Below are 21950 nucleotides of genomic sequence, written 5' to 3' on the forward strand. Positions count from 1 at the left end.
AACATCAGCGGAAATAGGATTTGAAGTACTAAAGAGAACTTTCTCAGGCTCTACCTGTTGAACATCTTTCACATTCTTCTCATAGTCTTTGAACATACTTTCTTCATCAAATGTCATATCTCTACTGATCACAAGTTTCTTGATCTTTGGGCACCACAACCTATAACTTTTGACACCACTACTAAAACCAAGAAAGATAGCATTTTTGGCTCTAGGATCAAGTTTATTTTCAGTTACATGAAAATAAGCAAGTGAACCAAAAATATGAATATAGTCATAATCAGAATAAGGTTTTCTAGTCTATACCTCAATTGGTGTCTTACCTTGAATAACAACTAAGGGTAATCAGTTGATGATGTGACATGTATAAGTAACTGCCTCTGCCCAAAATGATTTGCTCAAGCCCAACTGAGATAACATATATCCAACCTTCTTAAGCAAGGTTCAATTCAATCTTTCTGCAACTCCATTTTGTTGTGGAGTTCCCCTGACACTGAAATGCCTCACAATCCATTCCTCTTTGTAAACTTTAAGGAAAGGGTCCAATGTGTATTCTCCACCATTATCCGATCTCAAAATTTTAATATTTTAATTTTCCTCCCAGTCTAGTTCTCAACCATTTTCTTCTAACCGAAAAAAATGCTAATACCTCACTCTTATGCTTCATAGTATAGACCCATGACCTTCTAGAATAATCATCAACAAAGGTCACGAACCAATGTCTACCACTCAAAGAGGGAGTCTTTATAGGACCCCAAACATCCGAATACATATGTTGATGCACAAAATCGAAGGTCTTGGAACAACGTAAATCCAACCATGAATCTGCATGAAATGTAAATAACACAAGATATATCGTGGTTCAACCCAAGGTTTGGGCTACGTCCACACTGATTATTGTATTTATCTATGAGGTGAGGGAGAGAATGTGAGAGCCTCTGTAATGAGAGTGAAGCTCTGAAAGGGGGTGAGAGGGCCTAGGGATTGGCCTTCCTCAATTGTGAGGGTGAGGAATCCTTTTATAGACTAATGGCTCATCACTTATTACATATTTGCCCTTTCCTTTATTACATAATTACATTTAAGTCCCCCAAGTATTTGTACGAGATCTAAATACGGAGGCCCTAAATATGTTATAAATAGTAGTCCTCCAAGTCTTCAGTCAAGAGAGTCTTTTGGATGGAGACTTGAAATTCAGTCCATGTGTGGGCCGAAGTAACTAGATATTGTCTTGAATTGATGTTCGATATGAGGCAGTGATCAATCTGAAATGATGCTCAACTAGAAGTAGCACATGCTGCGAGGCTGGTCGGCTCGTGGCTTATGTTGCCTTAGTTGGCTCGGCTTGTGGCGTTTGAAGGTGAGGGAGTCCCTTTTATAGAATAAGGGCTCGCTCTTCAATACATGAATGATGGGCTAAAGTTAATGCTCTCTAATGATGGTAAGGGAGTCCCTTTTATAAAATAAGGGTTCGATCCTCAATACATAAGTGATGGGCTAGAGTCCCCAAGTATTTTTCATGAGTGCTCTCTAATGAAAGTGAGGGAGTCCCTTTTATAAAATAAGGGCTCGCTCCTCAATACATAAGTGATGGGCTAAGTCCCCCAAGTATTTTGTATTTTTCATAAGGCCTAGTTGAGGCCCAATATATGGTACATAATGTAGTCCCCCAATTCTTCGATCAATAGAGTCTGTTGGCTGGAGACTTCAAATTGAATCCATGTATGGGCCGAAGTGGCGATTGTTCGGAGGTGGTATTTGTATACCCTGCACTGAAGCTTTGTAGGTGAAGCTTTGCAATTGAAGTTTTGAAGCTAGAGCTCTGTAAATGAAGCTTTTGAAGCTAGAGCTTTTTGTAAATGAAGCTTTTGAAGCTAGAGCTCTGTAAGTGAAGCTTTTGAAGCTAGAGCTTTTATAAGTAAAGCTTTTGAAGCTGGAACTCTGTAAATGAAGCTTTTGAAGCTAGAGCTTTTGTAAAAATGCTTTTGAAGCTAGAGCTCTATAAATGAAGCTTTCAAAGCTAGAGCTTTTGTAAATAAAGCTTTTGAAGCTGTAGCTCTGTAAATGAAACTTTTGAAGCTAGAGCTTTTGTAAATGAAGCTTTTAAAGCTGTAACTCTGTAAATGAAGCTTTTGACGCTAGAGCTTTTGTAAATGAAGTTTTTGAAGCTAGAGCTTTGTAGATGAAGCTTTTGAAGCTAGAGCTTTGTAAATGAAGTTTTCGAAGCTAGAGCTTTTGTAAATGAAGCTTTTGAAGCTATAGCTTTGTAAATGAAGTCTTCGAAGCTAAAGCTTTTATAAATGAAGTTTTTGAAGCTGTAGCTCTGTAAATGAAGTTTTTGACGCTAAAGCTTTTGTAAATGAAGCTTTTGAAGCTAGAGCTCTGTAAATGAAGCTTTTGAAGCTATAGCTTTTGTAAATGAAGCTTTTAAAGCTAATTGTCATGAGTGATGCTCATGAATGTTGACATGAGTGATGCTCATGAATGTTGACATGAATGATGCTCATGAATGTTTATGTATGATTGATATGAGCAATGCTCATGAATGTTTATGTATGATTGACATGAATAGTGCTCATGTATGTTTATGTATGATTAACATGAGTAGTGCTCATGTATAATTTTGAAGTACTGGACGTATTTTTGATCACCTGGTTGGTGGTAATAGCGGCAGGTTGCCGAATAATTTTGGAATACTGGGCGTACTTTTGATCACCTGGTTGGTGGTAATAACGACAAGTCGCCAAATAATTGTGGAGTACTGGGCGTACTTTTGATCACCTGGTTGGTGGTAATAGCGGCAGGTTGTCGAATAATTGTGGAGTACTGGGTGTACTTTTGATCGCCTGGTTGGAGCTATTTTGGGCTTATGGGCCTTCACCCTCTACACAACATTCCAGCCCATTTATTTTAGGATTTGCCCTTTTTTTATTATTATTATTATTATTACCCTCTGATGGGGTTTATACAGATGCCTCCGAAAGATAAGAAAAATAAATTACATCATACAAAAACCAGAAAAATAAATTACATCATTCTGGTGGGGTGTTTATTCCTTGCTTTTGCTTTCTCTTTTGCTTTCTGCTTTTGCTTTTCTTTTGTTTTTTTTTCAGAAAATAGGAACATGCATGATTCAGAAGTTGGTGGTCGACAGTTGGTTTTCAGAAAATGGGCAGGTTCATGATGAAGAATCTTATCTTGTCTCTTTGCCCATACTGTCGATGACCCAATCACCTTTGCCCATGTTGTCCATGACCCAATCACTGCTGGCCTTGACCCTAGCCCTGGTCGACTCAGAGAGCATCCATTGCACTTGCAGATAGAGGGAACCTTGTGCTTGGAGAGCAAATTGTACTCAAGCAAAATCTTCTAAGGTTGAGGGTTCTTTCTCTTTAGTTGTTCTCTGTGCTCCACCAGGTCCATCTTCACTCTCTTTATTCTTATAATCATTAGGTCGCAGTTCAGGACCAACATCCCGCACCCAGCTGGCGGCATAAAGCATAGAAGCCTCATGTAACTTCGGAATGTACCTCGCTCAAACTCAATGGGGTTTTCATACCTGAAATTTTGAAAAAATATGGGTGTCCAGAGAAAACCAAAGTGAGTAAGAACGAAGCAGACGAGGCTGGTGATGGGTGCCATAAGTAAATTTGATTAACTTGTTGGTAACTTTTGCAGTTGAAGTTTGAAGAAGTGGCGGTGGGCGCGCCGTCACTGCTGAGAAGATCGCAGCCTTGGTGAAATCTGCTAATGTGTTGGTGGAGTCATACTGGCCTGGCCTCTTTGCCAAGCTTGCGACGGAGCGTGATCTTCGTTGTCTCAAATACAGAACCCGCGGTCTCCAACTCAAAACCTTGAATGGAATCGACTAAATAAAGTTGTCTCCGGTGTCGCCCTGCATCATTGGACCGTGATCTTCGTTGTCTTCGGATTCCAGGTCGACTGAGTCGTGAACTCGGTCGTGGTTAGGTGGACTGAGTCGGGATTCCAGGTGGACTGGGTCGGGATTCCAGGTGGACTGAGCCGGTGGAAGATGGCGGGAAAGGTCGACCGGAAGCAGAGAGTTGGAAGAGAGCACGGGAGGAAGAAGACAGTGGGTGGAGTCAAACGAGTTAACTCTCAAGACAGTAGAAGAGGCTATGACAGCCACGTGACGGTTGTAAGCGTCAACGAGATGGGGTTGACCATTAGTTGATGATGGTTCAATTTCGATGGGCAGCGGTGGTGCCATTACAGCTTACAAGGCTAATTAGAAAAGGAGTTGAATAACAGTAGCAGTACTGATGGAATAATGGAGCTAGCTAGGGTTGGATTTTTAGATCTGGGTCCTTATCTCCCCTAAATATTCGGGTCCTCCTCTGCCATTCTGTAGGTGTTTGATTTCTTGGATTTTGCAGATACACGGCGGAGGTAAAAAATTAAAGAGAACCGACATAGTTTTTTGTGTTGATTCCCACAGACGGCGCCAAATGTTTATGCACAAAACCGGAGGTCTTGGAACAACGTAAATCCGACCGTGAATCTGCATGAAATGTAAATAACACAAGATGTATCGTGGTTCGCCCCAAGGTTTAGGCTACGTCCACACTGATTATTGTATTTATCTAAGAGGTGAGGGAGAGAATGTGAGAGCCTCTGTAATGAGAATGAGGCTCTGAGAGAGGGCGAGAGGGCCTAGGGATTGGCCTCCCTCAATTGTGAGGGTGATGAGTCCTTTTATAGACTAATGGCTCCTCACTTATTACATATTTGCCCCTTCCTTTATTACATAATTACATTTAAGTCCCCCGAGTATTTGTACGAGATCTAAATACGGAGGCCCTAAATATGGTATAAAGAACATATAATCAAGAATGCCCTTCATCTGATATATTGCAATACCAAACTACACTTTAGTTTGCTTCTCCAAGACATAATGTTCGTAGAAATTAAGCTTACAAGTCGTGACACTTTTTAGAAGACTTTGTTTCACAAGCCCTTGTAAAGCTCTCTCTCTGGCATGGCCTAATCTCATATGCACATTCTAGTAGTATCTGAATAAGATGTGCCTATATTTTTTGAGACTACAGACGCTTCACCTATCACAGTGCTTCCTTGCAATAAATACAAATGACCACATCGAGGAGCTTTCATCACAACAAATGCACCATAAGTAACTCTCATTGCCTGCCAATCTGAATGAAACTTGAAGCCCTTGGATTCTAAAGTGCCCAAATAAATAAGATTTTTCTTCAAATTCGGTACATACCGAACACCTGTCAACTCTTTAATCATATCATCATGCAACTTCAAATGAACTGTACCAATCCCTTTTATTGTACAAGAATTGTCATCTCCCATGAAAAAAGACACCACCATCAAACTCTTTCAAGCTTGAAAACCAATCCTTGTGAGGAGTCATATGATGAGTACAACCTATATCCAACACCTACTTAGTAGCACAATCAAATTATGATGAAGCGGTTAAAGCAAAATCAAAAAAATCAGTTTCAAGCTCAGCACCATTAGCTTCAGAACTCACTTTGCCTTTGGTCTTCAACCTAGGACAATCTTTCTGCCAATAGCCCTTATTATGACAAAAAGCACATTCATCCATTTCCAAGCTTTTTCTACCTTTAGAATTTCCTCTAGGTCGAGACTGTGATTTTTTCTTACTAAAGAAAAATCACTTCTCTGATGATCTACCTCTAACAAATAAAGCTTCAGAGGTACTATCATGATTCTTATCTCTATGCCTCATTTCATAATTCATCAAGGCATTTGATACATCTTCAAATTCACAGTTTCTTTACCATGCATAATAGTGATAACAAAATGCTCATAAGAAGGAATTCAACAATATTAAAGCCATATTTTCATCCTTAATATCCTCATCCAAATTCATCAAATCGGCAATTAACTTATTAAAAGCATCAAGGTGTCTAATCATTTTTGTACCTTTTTTATATTGGAAGCGGTAAAGCTTTTTCTTCAAGTGTAGCTGATTCTTTGCACTCTTCGTCAAGTACTTGTCTTCTAATTTTTACCACAACACATTTGCTAATGTCTCCTGCATCACAAAATACTTCTGAGTTTTTGCAAGACACAACCGAATTGTGAAGCAAGCACATAAATTTAATTTCTCCCATTCCAACTCTGACATAGCTTCCGGCTTATCTCCCAAAGCAGCAAGTAGATCTTGTTGAGCCAACACATCCTTGATCTTACATTGCCACATCCCAAAGTTGTTTGTGCCATCGAATTTTTCCACTTCAAACTTTGCATTTTGCATCGTAGTTCTCGCAAACCCTGAGTTGCTTCCAAAAGGATTTTCATTTTGCCCGTCTAATATCTTTAGCTACTAGATGGTACCCAACAGCAATCAATGCTCTGATACCAATTGTTGTGATAGGATAGCACCAAACCATTTCGAATCAACTCAAGCTAACCCACAAGAAATATATCAAATGAAATGCAAAAACAAAAATAGAAAAAGACACCAAGATTTTAACGAAGTTCCTCAACCGTCAGTGTAACTGTTGTACGTCCTCGGAGCAATAGAAATTCACCTAATGATCCACTATCAACCAAATGGGAGTGTTTACAAAGTGTTTGGCAATTTCACAACCCAAAATCCCAATACCACTCAATAGCTCTCCTTCACCAAAAAAACAAATAGAGAAGAAAATAAAGTAAATAATTTCCACTTTATACAAAGCTCAAAACTAATACAACAACTACAACTTTTATAGGGTGATTGCTAACAAACGGGAACAACTACTCTTCCTCCACCTCACAAATGGGGCTGCGGCACCCTCTTTTTTTTTTTTTTTTTCCTGCTGCTTCACATTAAACAATGCCTTACAAAGAACCTTAGCCACCCCGTGGCTTTTCAAATGGGCCAAATAAAAAGGCCCCTTAAATGGGCAGTTGGGCCTCCAAACAAAGGCCCACTATAATTTGGTCATAATTCAACAGATTCCGTTAAGCAAATAAATTTGATTAGTTTAATTTCTAGTTCAGGAAAATAGTAAAACCAAAATGTTTATCAGTATTCGCCCTAAGTGTACTTGTGCATGTAACTTTATAGGCACTTTAGGGTTGAAGCTATACCATGTCGATGCCATACAGAGTTCAGCTGATAAAGGAGTTTGTGAAAGAGCTCGAATCAGGGATCTGAAACTCCGAGTCCGGGGTACTTGAGGTATTCAATCTTGACTATAAGTACGCTTCTTTAGCAGTCCAAACTTCCCATCTAGTTATGTACACGAACACAACTACACAAGTTCAATGAACATGAATAAAACTACATTTGGCAGTCGGAAATCAGCACGAAAAGCAGCAATACTAGATATGATGACGATGTATACAGTCTTAGGAGGTACCCTGGTGAACCTCGGGGTCACGTTGAGCAGTCAAGGCAGTCAAGCTTTCGCAATCAAATGGATCATTCATCGGTGCAGGTAACTTGTCAGTCTTAGGAGGTACCCTGGGGAACCTCGGGGTCACGTTGAGCAGTCAAGGCAGTCAAGCTTTCGCAACCAAATGGATCATTCATCGGTGCAGGTAACTTGGTACTCAAGAAAACTTTGATATAAACACGCCTACAGCTCTATTTCGTTGCATTCATCAAAGCTTTTGACACTCTGCAGGACTCTTTATCACGCTGTTAGCTAGCTAGGTCTATGCAAAGGGTGAACAAACTTGATAAAATCGAGAAGATTACCTAATTTCTCAACCCCGAAAGTCCAGACCCCGTCTTGCCGTTGTGCGGTATAGCGTATATACACGATTCTTGGTTCATCTGTCAAATGTTTGATCAACTTATAGGCTTCATCTTCATATAGTCTGATTTTTTGCATACACAAGAGTTGTATGCCTTGTATACATGCACACAAACGTGGAAAATAGCAAAGAGTGCCTCAGAAATTTGAGCCCTGTATAGGTAAGCAATTGGTGACTGTACAAAGTGGTAATATCTTTTATCCCAAATATTAGAAAAATAAATACAAGAAAGTGACTTGAGCAAGTTTGTGGTGTATTAATACTACAACTACCTTCAACAACAAAGGTTTGGTAGCATCCCATCGTATTTTTATGGTTTAGATTAACACAACATAACACGTCACGACTTTCTAATCGAGTTTTTATTATGATAGTACAACATGTTAGATTATTTGGATGGTATATTCAAATAATATTCTAACTAGTAAGTGGTCTACATCAATAGTTTGACAATATAATGTATTGACTATATGCCAAACACCATTATGATAATGCAACATGTTAGATTAATAGTATGAGCGGAAAGAAGATTTTTTTTTTTTAAAGAATTGTTATTAATTGTTACACATCATATGTATCGGCTATATATTAATCTACTTATTTTCTATTGGTGACACATCATATGGTTTGCAAGTCTCGTCTAAAAAATTTGTCTACTTAACATTAGTCGCTTGTAAAACAACAAGAGAAAAAATAGACATAAAAAAATATATGATGACAATTTTGAAATGTCAATATCAGCTTTTATTACGATAATTTTCAGGACATAAATGTGAAAATTAAAAAAAGGGTAAATTACATTTTATCACCTCAGGTTTGGGGTCTATTACAACCACATACAACATCTTCAAAACATTTTACTTTCATACCTCACCTACTATTTTATTTCAATATAGTACCTCCGTTACATTTTTCATTCATTGATCCGTTAAGAGCTAACATGGTTGCCGAATTTGTGCCCGTGGCAAAAAAAATTATTCATTTAAAATATTATAATAATTTACCTTATTTATTATTATTATAAAATAAAATAAAATGAACCCCAACCCAGAACCTATCTTCCCCCGACCCACCTCCTTCTTCTCCACCATCTTCACCTCCCTTGCAACCCCTCACCCCACCCCCACCTCCCCCGCAACCCCTCACCTTCTCCCTTTCCTCCCTCTTCACCTCCATAACCTTCGTCCCCCTCCCTTCACCACCAAAACCTCAACTTCTCCCTCTCCGTCACTTTCCCCGACCGCAAGCCCCTCCTCGAAGTAAAACCAAAGACGCATGACGAAGATCGAGAACTCAATTCAAAATCGTGTGAGGCATGCGCTTTGATCTGTCATCGAGTTGTAGGAAGGCGATGGTTGTCGTGGTGGCGGGTAAGTTAAGGAGTGAGATAGAGAAATGGGTTGTGGCAGGGTCAGGTCAAGAAGGAGACCAAAGGTTTGGAAGAGCTGGTGGCAAAAGGTGGTAGGGTCACCGAAAAGATCTCATCTTCCGATTGAGATGCCAGTGGATGTCGGAGTGGATGGACGAGGGGGTTTTCACTCGTGGCACTGGGCTAGGGGGTTGGCGGAGTGGATGTCGGCGATGCAAAATGCGGTGGCGTCTGCCTTGTAGGTGATAGCGGCAGGGGCCTAGTCACAGACCTCGTACATCCAGACGCGCTCATGGATCATGGCGTCGCAGGGCAGGAAAAGAATGAATCGGGAGGGGGAGATCTTGCAGGAGTCGCAGAGCTTGGAGGGAGGAGAGGGAGGGGATGAAGTTCAGGGAAGATGGGTTGCCGACGAGTTCGCGATGGTGTGGGTAGTTGCGAGGGCGTTGGCCGTGGAGACAGAAGGGAGGGAGGGTTGTTTAGGGGTTACGGGGGAAATGGGGGTGGGGGGCTGGGGTTTTAGGGTTGCAAGGAAAGGGAAAGGCTCGGGGGAAGAAGATAGTTTTTTTTTTTTTTTTAATAAATAAGATAAATTATTATAATATTTTAAATGAATAAAAAAAAATTGCCATGTGGCACAATTTTGGCAACCACTTCAGCACAAATGTGGTAACCACATCAGCTCTTAACGGATCAATGGATGGAAAATGTAATGAATGTATTATATTAAAATAAAATAGTAAGTGAGGTATGAAAATGAAATGTTCTGAAGATGTTGTATAAGATTATAATAGATCCCAAACCTGAGGTGGTAAAGTGTAATTTACCTTTTAAAAAATTAAAGGGCAACGCATCTTTTTTTTTGTTTTGGTCAATGAAAGGCAGCACATGAGTAGTGGCTGAAGTTGCAAAAAGGGGACATGCGCATTTGAATTGTTGGAGTCAACAAAGGCTTGCATAAACTGTCATACAATTTGGTGGTTGGTAAACTTTGACTCCAACTCTCATTATCCACGAAATTTGGTAACATTTCGAAAATAATCCCAAGAAGTTATAGCATTCATATTAAATAGCACCAAATTGATGAACTATTAGCTACCTAAATTTCATTCATTTTGTCGTAAATATGTCCAAACTATTATTTTTTTCATTATGAAACTTATAAAACCATAAAATATACTAAATTATAGCGATTGGCTCATATATACACAGGTCGGATCTTTGGCATTATTTTTTTTGTACGACTTTTGACACACATTTTGTGGAACTCACTTCGTAAAGTATTTTAACGATCCAAATTGTTTGTCTTTTAAAACATCATTTATAGATCATCTTTGCAAAAATTAGACAAATCTAAAATTATTAAAACATTCATTTATAGTAAAGAAAATGAACGAATACTATTCTACAAAGAAATCCTAAAATCTTAATCCAACGGCTATATGGTTTCAGATTGGATGACTTTTGCAGACATGATCTTTGAGGGAAAACGTAAAAAATAAACAATTTAATCATTGAAATGCATTATGACATACGCGCAAAAAATGTATCAAAAGTTGTGTAAGAAAACTAGTGTCATGGATCCGCCTTTATGAGCGCTCAAGTATATAAATATATGCAAGTAGTGAATTCTTTTAGTTCATTCTTTTTAAATTCATTGCGTATTGAGTCTTTCTTTTTTTTCTTTTTTTTCTTTTTTTTCTTTTTTTAACTTTAGTGTAGTGTAGAGAAAAAATATCGTCTGTAATATACATGCAAAGAGGAACCTAGTGAGATTCGTACTCATTTGGTCATTGGTGGTTGACTTCACCGTCCAAATTCTGAACTGTTTCTGAATGGTCGTCATGTTCATAATAACTCATTTCACAAACGGAACTAAAATTCAATATTGTGTCTTTAGTTATAGAACTTGCAGTCTTTTTTGTTCATTCATGAATCATAGTTCAAATTCAAACACTGATTTTGGGCTGGACATCGTTGAACACTTGAACTCATCCCTACCAATATCAACTTCAACTTGATAATACTATTATTTCTGATCTAGTCCAGCTGAGTTGACAATGATTGCCACCAACTTAACTTATTAAATGATTACTAGTTCAACAGACTCAAGTTGGTAAAAGTTTAGCAGCTATATACATAATAAATATAGTGAATAGGTGTCATAGCCTCGCTTTCTTTCGACAACAACGAGGTTAGGACGGCTACGCTGTGGCATGATATTGAAATGAGTAACTGGGATTTCATCACATACCCCAAATTAATCAATGCTTTTTTTTTTTTTTAATGTTGATCACGTACACATACTATTTTGTTTGACTTAGAATAGAAATATATTGTTTTTAGAAAATGATTTTTTTTCTTTCAAAGGTTAAATTTATTATAATCAAATAGAAAGATTAATATCTTGTGCCAAGATATTAAATAAAAACTCCGGACCAATACAATCCCATAAAAATGTCTTTTTCTCCTGAAACACAAACTTAGCCACTGAATGAGCAGCACCATTACCCTCTCTAGGCACAAAAGCAAAAGTGACAGACCTCATATGTTGCACCAGACTCTCAATGTCACCAAGAATGCATTCTAAACTAAAATTAGGTTGCATCTCCTTCCTTAACATTTGGATAATGACCCATGCATCAGATTCTACCACCAGTTGATCTAACCCCAGCATACAGCAAAACTCCAAAGCATCCCGAACAGCAACAGCTTCTGCTGTAGCAACATAGTGACAAAATAGCTCACCCGAGCCACCCGCAGCCTGCAGCAACCGCACAAAATCATAAAAAAAACCCAGCCCACACCTGCCCGCAACGAATCCTTGCACCATGCAGCATCAGATTTGATCTTTAAAGTCCCAAACAGCGGTGGCTTCCACTGCACCCTTCTCGGCACCGACTCTATTGCCACATTCCCCATCCGTGGACTCCTCTCCACACCTTCCTGTGCTCTGGTACCCCTAAATTCCGCAATATTCTGCTTCCATGCCTCGACCACCTCCAAAGGCTGACGAGAAACACCATTAAACACAACCTCATTCCAATTTGTCCACAATCGCCATAACCCAAAGATAAACTCCTGCATGATCTCCACTTCATTTGCCATACCTCGAACCCGATTACAGAAATTCTCCCAACTTCCAAGAAAGTTAAGACCTTCCAAATGAAAGGAATTGAGTTGGAAAGGAGAGGAGAACCAAAACATGTGACTAAGCTCGCATCAAAAGAATAAATGGTTCTCCGTCTCATCATACACCCCGCAAACATTATCCACCCTCATACGTCGTCTTTGCAAATTACGACGAACTGCCAAAGCACTATTACAACACCGCCATACAAAATATTTCATTTTATTAGGAACCTCCAAATTCCAAATCCTATTCCACACCCGAGTACGTTCTGACACTCCATTTGTTGCACCCCGCCCCTTCCTCCCTAGGCCTCCATTCTCCAAAAGACTCCAAGCCACCCCATAACCACATCTCACCGTATATACCCCATTAGTTGTGTGGTGCCACACCATCTTATCACAACACCCCATTCTACTTATCGGTATGCTAAGAATAGGCGCCACATCATCACAATTAAACCCAGCGAAGATCAAGTCCTTGGTCCAAGCCTTTAAATCCTTGTCAATAAGTTCATTCACCATTGTTGCCTACAAACCCTCTCGTGGCCTAACCCTGAACATGGAAGGCTTGGGAAACCAAGGATCAGCTCTAATATTAATACTCACCCCATCGCCTACATGCCAACGTAAACTGTTTTCTAGCACTTTACGTACTTTAAATATTCCTTTCCAGCCCCAAGACGTTCTTCTCCCACCACTAGCCTCCCTGAAGGTCCTACCTGGAAAATACTTCTCCCTCAAAACACACCCTAAAAGAGACTTCGGATTGTGAAATAAATGTCACCCGATGTTTGCCAAAAAAGCAAGATTAAAACATTGTAAATCTCTAAAACTCAACCCTCCCCCTATTCTTTTTTTGCTTAGTTAACTAATCCCAAGCAACCCAATGGACCCCCTTCACCAATAGTTCCTAATGGCCTTTTCTATGTCATGACATACACCAATAGGGAGCTTAAAACAACTCATGGCATGGTTTGGCATCACCATGGCCACAACCTTAATAAGAATTTCCTTCCCTACAGGCGAAAGAAACTGCTCAGCCTATCCCACCATACGAGATTTAATTTTCTCCTTAACCTCCTCAAAAACAGCTTTCTTTGAATGCCCGAAGTCCGCTTGTAGCCCTAAATACCTCCCAAAGTCGTCGTTACTCTAAATATTCAGAATTCTCTCAATCTTCTTCATAGTTTTTTAGCCAAAAGGATCAGACTCTTAATCATATTGATTTCTTGCCCGGACCCAACCGCATAAGTCTTCAACACCTCCACTACACCCTTCGATTCCTCCACCGATGCATTACAGAACAATACTGAATCATCCGCAAAAAAAAATGCGATATTGGTACACCAATAGGTGTCACTTTAAACCTGTGCAAAGCACCTCTATCCATCCCATTCCGAATTAAAGTAGAAAACCCTTCAGTGCATATAAGGAACAAATATGGGGAAATTGGATCCCCCTCTGCGAATGGATGTATCCCTGAAGAGTCCCATTCACCATAACACTGAAAAAAGCCGATGAAATACATTCCTTAATCCACCTACAAAATTGTGGTGCAAACCCCAATTTAGCCATCATAGCAAGCAAAAATTCCCATTCTACACGATCATACGCCTTTGCCATATCCAGTTTTATAGTCATACCTGCCATAACCTCCTTCGTTTGATGCGTTAAGGAATGTAAACATAAATGTGCAAGGGAAGAAAAAAGTATGTGGAACATTCAATATAGACTTTTAACGAGTCAATAAAAGTCACCAAGTATTAAATAAAGACTATTAATGACTTCTAAAAAGTCTATGAAAACTTTGTGATATTCAGTTATAATTTTTCATAAGTCCACAAAAATTTATGTGTATTGAAATTCAATGATTTTGAAGGATTTTAAAAAGTCATAGATTTTGATGGATTTTAAGTGCTTTTGTAGGAAGTTTTTTGTCATTGCAAATTCAACCTCTCCTTCTAAGATTTTGCAGGATTCCATTTTTTTTTTAATTTCTAATGCTATATTCCACCACTCACCAAAATGCAACGTGTCACAACCCATCCCGAAATATTATATTTTTAGGTGTTAAATGTCAAATATGCCATTGGGCGTTTGTGGTGTTGTGTGGTTTAAATTTTGGATTTGGACCAATTCATTAAGTCCCTAATATTTTGGGACCAATTAGAACAAAAGGACTTAAGGTTTTGTGCTAGTTTGTGACCAACTAGGACCACACACAAACACCCATACCCTATCTCTCTCTCCTTCCTCTCGGGTTTCTTTCCATTTTTCGTACAACATACAGACCAATTTCATAACCCCTTGATCACTCACAAATCAAGGCTAAAGTTAGTGTCTTTGAGTTCCTAGCAAGCTAAGGATCACAACCACACCTTTCTTTAGACATGAAACCCTCGTTTTCCCGAGAACCCAAATTCAAGGTACTGTTCATGCATGCATAAATGTGAAGGTTTCAGAAGATTGTAAGCCTCTAGGAAGCTTTAGAACGTCTTCACGAAGCTCGGAGAAGAAAAACGAGGTGTTTTGGACGTCGGGAAGTCGAGTTTAGCGAGTTTGAAATTTGGTCGGGATTATCGTGCCTTCTCCGGCGAGATCCCGTGATTTTTGGAGCTTGAAATTGGTAAGATTATATCATTCTAGTTACAAGCTTCATTTTGGGACAAATTTGAGGTAATTCGGTTAAGAAATGACTGAAATATCAAGGTTTTTCAAATTTCCAGTTTTTCGGTGACGGCAACGGTCACTGGAGTCAAAGGAAGAAAACGAGCAAATATTCCGTCAACCTTGACGGAATATTCTAACGGCGTCAGGTTAGTTTTAATGGTATATGCTATTATTTAACGGAATATTCCCTAACGCCGTTAGGGTTACCATCAGTGTGCCTGGCATGTGCCCGCGCATGGGTGGTGCGTCTGGCCGTGCCTTGGCCGACGCGTGACGGTGCGTGGGACGTCAGAAAATTTCTCTAAAAATATAGGAATGTTCGTGAGGTTGTGTAGTTCATGTTGGTATATTCAAACATCCCATTTGAGCATTGTGTGATAAGTTATTAGCCAGTATTGGTTATGTGCTTTAAATTAACGTTTTTATAATTGTTTCGCATATAGGGAAAACTTATCCAGAGGACGAGCGCAGTCAAGGGTGACTCGGGGGCTACGACCATTCGACATACCAGTGAGTGGGCTTTTGGTTTTAAATATATATGTATATGCTTGGTATCTTTCCCAGAAAATGCATTTAAATGAGTTATGACTTAAATTGCCATGCCAAATGTTTTACATTTAGAATATGCATATGATGTTTGCATATATATGTAATTGTGGTGATGTGGACGCTCAGGTAAGTCCTTCGTGAGTTTATGAATTGTGAATGTGAATATCGGTTGTGATTAATTGAGGAACATTGAGCTCATAAACCTGCACCCCGGTGTTAGTGAGTTAGCCAGAGATATGGCACAGGCTTGTATATAATGTCACCTCCCGCACCATATGCTCATATTGGATCCAATTTAGGTGCACAATATTGTCGTACAGACCATTATATGTGGTTCCAACTCATAGGTGACTAGCGATTTATCGCACAGTTATAATAAGAATGTAGTAAGGAGCATAGTTATATTACATCCAGTCCTGTCGTACAAACCATTACAATGGTTTCGACTCATGTGCAGTGTAGTGCCATATAGGTCACTTGTAGTGACTCCGGCTAGATTGACTAATGAGCTATGAATTCAACCGTATAGACCTTTGCAGGGGTTCCAGCTAATATGTTATTTTCCATGAATTTATTATCACCTAAGTTACTTATTCTGTTTTATATTTTGGCATGGCATACTTATGAAAATGGATATGTGAAGCATGAATTGAAATATATGTATATGCTTATATATTTATATTCCTTTTTATGTGAAAATTATACATGTTTTACGGCAAGGGGTTAGATCATTTGATAATGAAATGGTTTTGAAAAGCTTTATTTTTGCCCACTCACACTTTCTGTTTTGCGCCCCTCCAAGTTTTAGATAAGCTTGTTCGTTGGTGGCTCACGAGGATTAACTGGAAGTTCTGACAGACTATCACAAATGTAGGGCATCTTTGGGTGTCGTTTAATTAGTGCTTGTTTTCTGGACTAAAGTTAGGCTACTTATGCTTTGATTGTGTATTCACACATTTTCTAGCATTTTCCTTAGCTAGTACTCTTATGAATTGGTTTTTAATTATTCGTATTCTCTATTATCATTATTGCTTCCGCACTGTGCACATGGCTACGTCACGTTCACGTGACGGCCAACATGCCCTGATTCGAGTCAGGGTGTGTTACAATGACTATCAATACCACTACTTTCACCACAATGCCACCACCACCACCACCTTACATGACCATAACTCTACCACCATCATTACCACTACCCCACCCCTACTCCTCCACCACCCAAGCTCCATGCTGCCACCATAATCACTACTACTATTACCACCACCACCAATGACACCACCATCACTACTATCATCTTGCCAACAATCACCATGTGGCACTTCCACCACTATCGTTGCTGCCACCACCTCATATAGTCACACTACCATGGTCATAGTTATCATTTCAAATAATAAAAATTTAAAAATAGCAATCCCTATTAATAAATTGGTTATGAAAAAGTTGATGACAATTCACAAATTTCTATTTAAATATGCGATACTACCATGGTCATACTACCATAATCACTACTACTATTACCACCACCACCAATGACACCACCATCACTACTATCATCTTGCCAACAATCACCATGTGGCACTTTCACCACTATCGTTGCTGCCACCACCTCATATAGTCACACTACCATGGTCATAGTTATCATTTCAAATAATAAAAATTTAAAAATAGCAATTCCTATTAATAAATTGGTTATGAAAAAGTTGATGACAATTCACAAATTTCTATTTAAATACGTGATAAAAGTTTCACAGACTATATTAAAATCCATCTACATTTATTCAAAACCACAAGAATTCTATGGAAGTGGGCCCCATTTCAGAGGGGCCGCCAATTTCTATTTTATTATATGTATATATTAATATTACAAATTTGTATCTGTTCAAGTAAGAAGTTTACAGGTTTTGAGTCTTTGCTTAAAGAATTTTGTTAACCATACCAATTACAGTTGTCTTTGCAAAAAGTAAGTTTCAAAATTAAAAGTTCAAATCTTATCTTTAATTAACTATGTCACAAGAAAGATTGATTGAGTTAGTTATTTTGTCAATTGAAAAAGAATTAGTTGAAAAATTAGATTATGTAAACTTGATTAGTACATTTGCGTTTAAAAACATGAGACGTGTAATATGTAGGGATGGCAACAGTTTAGTTTGGAGACGGAAATGCTATATCCATTCTCATAACCACAAAAATTAATCATATCTATAACTGCAAATTAACCATCAGGTATTATCCATAATCATCCACATCGGATAACGGATTCCCCATCGATTAACCGTTATATCCATCTTTGTCAATACAAAAATATATTCGTTCAATTAACGCATAATAATTTAATAAATATTAATTTCGTCATTAAATATTTGATGTATAAAATGATTCAATGAATAGAACTTGTGGAACATAAAAATTAAAGTTAAACATTCATAATGTCGACTGATCTTTGATATATCCCATAAGTACCATTGAATTCTCATAGATTTTGATTTATATCAAAACTTATGAACATTCCCACAAAATGCAACTCACATAATGCAATTTTTGTATTTACACTCAAAGTAAGGGATTTGGAGAATAATGAATATACATATGTGTGTGTATGTATATATTTTAATACTTTACTATTATGAATAATTATATTATATATTATTCGATTCGGGGGACAAATACGAATTGGGGACCCCTATAACCATATCCAAAACCATAACCGAATAATATTCACAGTTTTTCCCCATACCCAAAATATACCCGAATTTTCACATCCAAATCCAATACATTCGGGTCGTTATCGACGGTTATCGGATTTAATAGTTAGAATTGTCATCCTTAGTAAAGGGCCACTTGTAGGGATGGCAACGGTTCGGTTTGAGGACGGAAATAATATATTCATCCCCATAACTAGGAAAATTAACCATATACATAACCGCAAATTAACTATCGGGTATTATCCATAACCATATCCACTGACACACCCCGTCCCGAAGGAGGGCATGCTGGCCGTCACGTGAGAGTGACGTAACCATTTGCACAGTACGGAAGCTTTAAAGATACAATTTATAAGTTGATACACCCGAAGGTGAGTCCTAATTTTGTCCAATCTGTCAGAACACCGTCGAATTCCTCGTAGTCACCACACCTTTGTGATTCCTGAACCTGGAGGGGCGCAAAACCAAAATTGAGTGGGTCAGTAAAACAATTCTTTTCCAAATCCAAACATTTCTCAAAACGTTGTAACCCCTCTCCGTAAAACCTGTATACTTTCCCAGAAATGTAAAATATAAATATACATATATATTCTCAAACTTCATTTTTTACTATCTCAACATTTTTCTTTATCAATCATGCCATGCCATGTCTAATTCAACAGTTAAGTATGGATGCATCAACAATAATCATATCAGGTGCAAGAAAGTAATCAACCGGATGCCCTCTAATAGCCCTGCACGGTTGAACCTAGAGCTCAAAATCTATCACTCTCACACTCTGCCGGAGTCACTCCGCGTGACCTGTCCGGCCTTCTGCACATAAGTTACACTCTAGTGCTTCTCATAAATCATCTGTGCACATAATCTAAGGTCACCCACCAGTCGGAATCTCACTAACACTCTCGCGACTGGCCTGTCGTACCCACTCCGCGTGGACTGTACGACTAGCATCTACTTGGATCCAAGACGAGCGTGCGATGCGGTGAATACTATAAGCACTAAACTATGGTGCAGGATTTGAGCTCAATATACATCAACATCATCATAACAGAAATAAATACTCACATGTGCGTCCACCGCACCATTTCATACATATGCATCATAAATCAATTCTTACCCGTGCGTCCACCGCACCAATTCATGCATATGCATCATAAATCAATTCTTACCTGTGCGTCCACCACACTAATTCATACATATGCATCATATATTAATTCATGCATGGCATTTCAACTCACATTTCTATATACTTTTCATATCAATTCTATGCATGGTATTTCACTTCCCGTTTTTCCACATAACTCATATGCATTTCATTTTAAACATATTTTCATTTCAATTCAATTTCTGGGAAACGTCAAGTATATATATATACGGAAAACAAAACTGCCCACTCACAGAATACATCGACGTCTCGTAAGTCCCTGAGCATCCCTTGGCCATGCCCGATGCCCGCATAAACCTCACCTATACAAGAGTAACCAATTTGACGTTATTTAACGCCTAACCCAAATCTTAGTTAATAACTCCTCATATATTGCTCAAATTGGGTATATGAATATACCACCGTGACCTACACAACCTCAGGATCATCCCCATATTTTTAAAATAATTTTTGGAGTCCTCACGCGCCCCCACGCGCCTGACGTGGCACGGACCTACGCGCCCCCCACGCGCGGCCACGTGACATGCACACTGACGGCTACAGTGAACGGCGTTAGGGAATATTCCGTCAAATCCTAGTATATTCCGTTAAAAACTAACGGTTTCCGTTAAAACTGACTAACGGCGTCAGAATATTCCGTCAAACTTGACGGAATATTCCGTCACCTTCAACCTTCAGCTCCGGCGACCGTCGCCGGCGCCGGAAACTGGGTAAATTTTCAAAACCACTAATTTCACTCGTTTTTGGTCCATTTTCTTCGAATTTTACACCAAAATGAAGCATTTAACACCTACTATCACGTTGGAAGGTTTTTAAGGTCCAAAAACAACAAGATCATACCTTTCCAAATTTCACCAAATTCGGCCAAACTCGAACCCAACGATCCCGACGTCCATTTTGTTCAAACGAGGCACTCCGAGCCTCCTCGTGAGCTCCTTAAGCTCACTGTGAGCTTTGTTTAACCTAAAACACGGCCATATTAAAGTTTGTGAACAGTGCTTAATCACGGGGTGTTTTGAAACTAGGATTTCAGAAATGAATCTTACTCGAAAATGGTATCCCCGTGTTCGTGAAGTCATCAGGAGTGTCGTGGTGATCTTCACTTGGACGTTCGTGAATGTTTTAGGTAAGTTTGTGTGTGAGCTTGTGAGTTCGAGAGTAAGAGAGAGAATGAGAGAGTCTGAAATGAAGAAAGAGAGAGAGAGTGTGTGACTGAGAAGGATAAGAGCTGAGGAAGAGACAACCTACGGGTTTTGGGGAAGGAATTCGGGAGGTAGGACCCTACCTAAAGTCCAAATACAAAATAACACATACAATTATAAATCTAACCCTAGTTTAGGATCTTAAAGTAAAACAAACACCAAAATTACGCACCTTAATCCCGTTTAAGGGCGTTTTTGTAATTTCACGTCCTCGGTATTTAGTAATTTTGGGACGGGCTGTGACATCCACCATGTAACGGATTTCTCATCGGTTAATGGGTATATCTATCTTCGTCAATACAAAAAATATATTCGTTCAATTGAGACATTATAAGTTAGTGGATATTAATTTCGTCATTAAACATTTTATGTATAAAATGATCCAATTAATGGATCTTGTTGAGTATAAAAATTAAAACACTGATGATGTTAGCTTGTCTTTGATATCTCCTATAAGCACTATTGACTTCGCATTGATTTTGATTCAAAACTTTACTTTCCTACAAAATGCAACTTTTGTATTCTCAAGGTAATGGTGAATAATGGATATACAAATACATACATACATACATACATACATACATACATACATATATATATATATATATATTATACTATTATATTATATATAAATTATATTATTTACTAATTGGATCGAATTCGGTTATGGATACGATTTGGGAACCTCCAAAACCATAACCGAATAATATAAACGGTTTTTCCCTTATCCATAATATACTCAAATTTCCATATCCAAATTCGTTTCATTCGGCTGGTTATCCATGGTTATCAAGTTTAATGGTTAGAATTGTCATACCAAGTAATATGTAAGTAATATTTGTATATCTTTTTTCTTTTGATATTAATTTTAAATGATATTGATGTAGAAGTAAACCTTTTCATGTATTTAGCAAATCAGTTATCCCCTTCTGGGGTCCTCATTTTGAGAACCTGTAAGAACCAAATGCATATTAGCCATAAAATTGTATTAGTTTAGATCTCAAAACATAAAATATTTGACAATTTCATAAAGAAAAACTAACTTAATATCTATGAACCATTACAAAACTCATTTTGTTGTTTTTCTTTATTAAGTTGTTAAATATTTTAAGCCTTTAGATGTAACCTAATATAATCTTGTGTCTAATATGCATTTGGTCCTCACATATCGTCAAAATAAGAATCTTAGGAGAGCAAAACTCTTTAACGAATTCTGTTTTATACATATCAATGTTCAAAAAGTCGTGAATTATAGAACTTTAAAGCTCCACTTCAAAACCTCGCGCAGCCGCTCTCTGGAAATGATGCTGAGTTTTGAATCCATTACAAAAAATAATATTCAGTTTTGTAATTATAAAAAATTTAATTAAAAGTTTAATCCATCTGCATCGATTTTA

The 21950-nt window shown here is 38.3% G+C and overlaps 1 protein-coding gene, 3 long non-coding RNA genes and 1 pseudogene across 4 annotated transcripts; 3 read left to right on the forward strand and 2 right to left on the reverse strand.

Annotated features, from left to right (window-relative positions):
- The window catches only part of LOC126611770 (protein ACTIVITY OF BC1 COMPLEX KINASE 7, chloroplastic-like), a 41584-nt pseudogene extending 33875 nt beyond the window's left edge, over nucleotides 1-7709 (forward strand).
- On the forward strand, nucleotides 3471-4828 carry LOC126609613 (uncharacterized). The gene is made up of 2 exons (XR_007618211.1): nucleotides 3471-3600; nucleotides 3679-4828. It is a non-coding gene; the product is annotated as an uncharacterized LOC126609613 (long non-coding RNA).
- A 685-nt stretch (nucleotides 7710-8394) lies between the features above and the next one.
- Nucleotides 8395-10047, forward strand: LOC126609924 (uncharacterized). Its single transcript, XR_007618323.1, has 2 exons — nucleotides 8395-9101; nucleotides 9192-10047. It is a non-coding gene; the product is annotated as an uncharacterized LOC126609924 (long non-coding RNA).
- Nucleotides 10048-11519: 1472 nt separating this feature from the next.
- On the reverse strand, nucleotides 11520-12241 carry LOC126611771 (uncharacterized). Its single transcript, XM_050280135.1, has 2 exons — nucleotides 11945-12241; nucleotides 11520-11897 (listed from the first exon to the last, which is right to left on the reverse strand). The coding sequence occupies exons 1-2, from the start codon at nucleotides 12239-12241 to the stop codon at nucleotides 11520-11522; spliced, it is 675 nt and encodes a 224-aa protein (XP_050136092.1).
- Nucleotides 12242-18410: 6169 nt separating this feature from the next.
- On the reverse strand, nucleotides 18411-20581 carry LOC126611676 (uncharacterized). Its single transcript, XR_007618924.1, has 4 exons — nucleotides 20398-20581; nucleotides 20192-20314; nucleotides 19585-19653; nucleotides 18411-18634 (listed from the first exon to the last, which is right to left on the reverse strand). It is a non-coding gene; the product is annotated as an uncharacterized LOC126611676 (long non-coding RNA).
- Nucleotides 20582-21950: the final 1369 nt, after the last annotated feature.

This window comes from Malus sylvestris, chromosome 17 (assembly GCF_916048215.2).
Source record: "Malus sylvestris chromosome 17, drMalSylv7.2, whole genome shotgun sequence".
Taxonomy (NCBI): domain Eukaryota; kingdom Viridiplantae; phylum Streptophyta; class Magnoliopsida; order Rosales; family Rosaceae; genus Malus; species Malus sylvestris.

What these genes read in the sequence shown, in the direction of transcription:
- LOC126611771 (XM_050280135.1), bottom strand. Translation starts at nt 12,241, where the DNA reads ATGGCAAATGAAGTGGAGATCATGCAGGAGTTTATCTTTGGGTTATGG. An exon ending in GGTGCAAGGATTCGTTGCGG is followed by an intron (nt 11,898 to 11,944) that starts GCAGGTGTGGGC and finishes CGGTTGCTGCAG; the next exon opens with GCTGCGGGTGGCTCGGGTGA.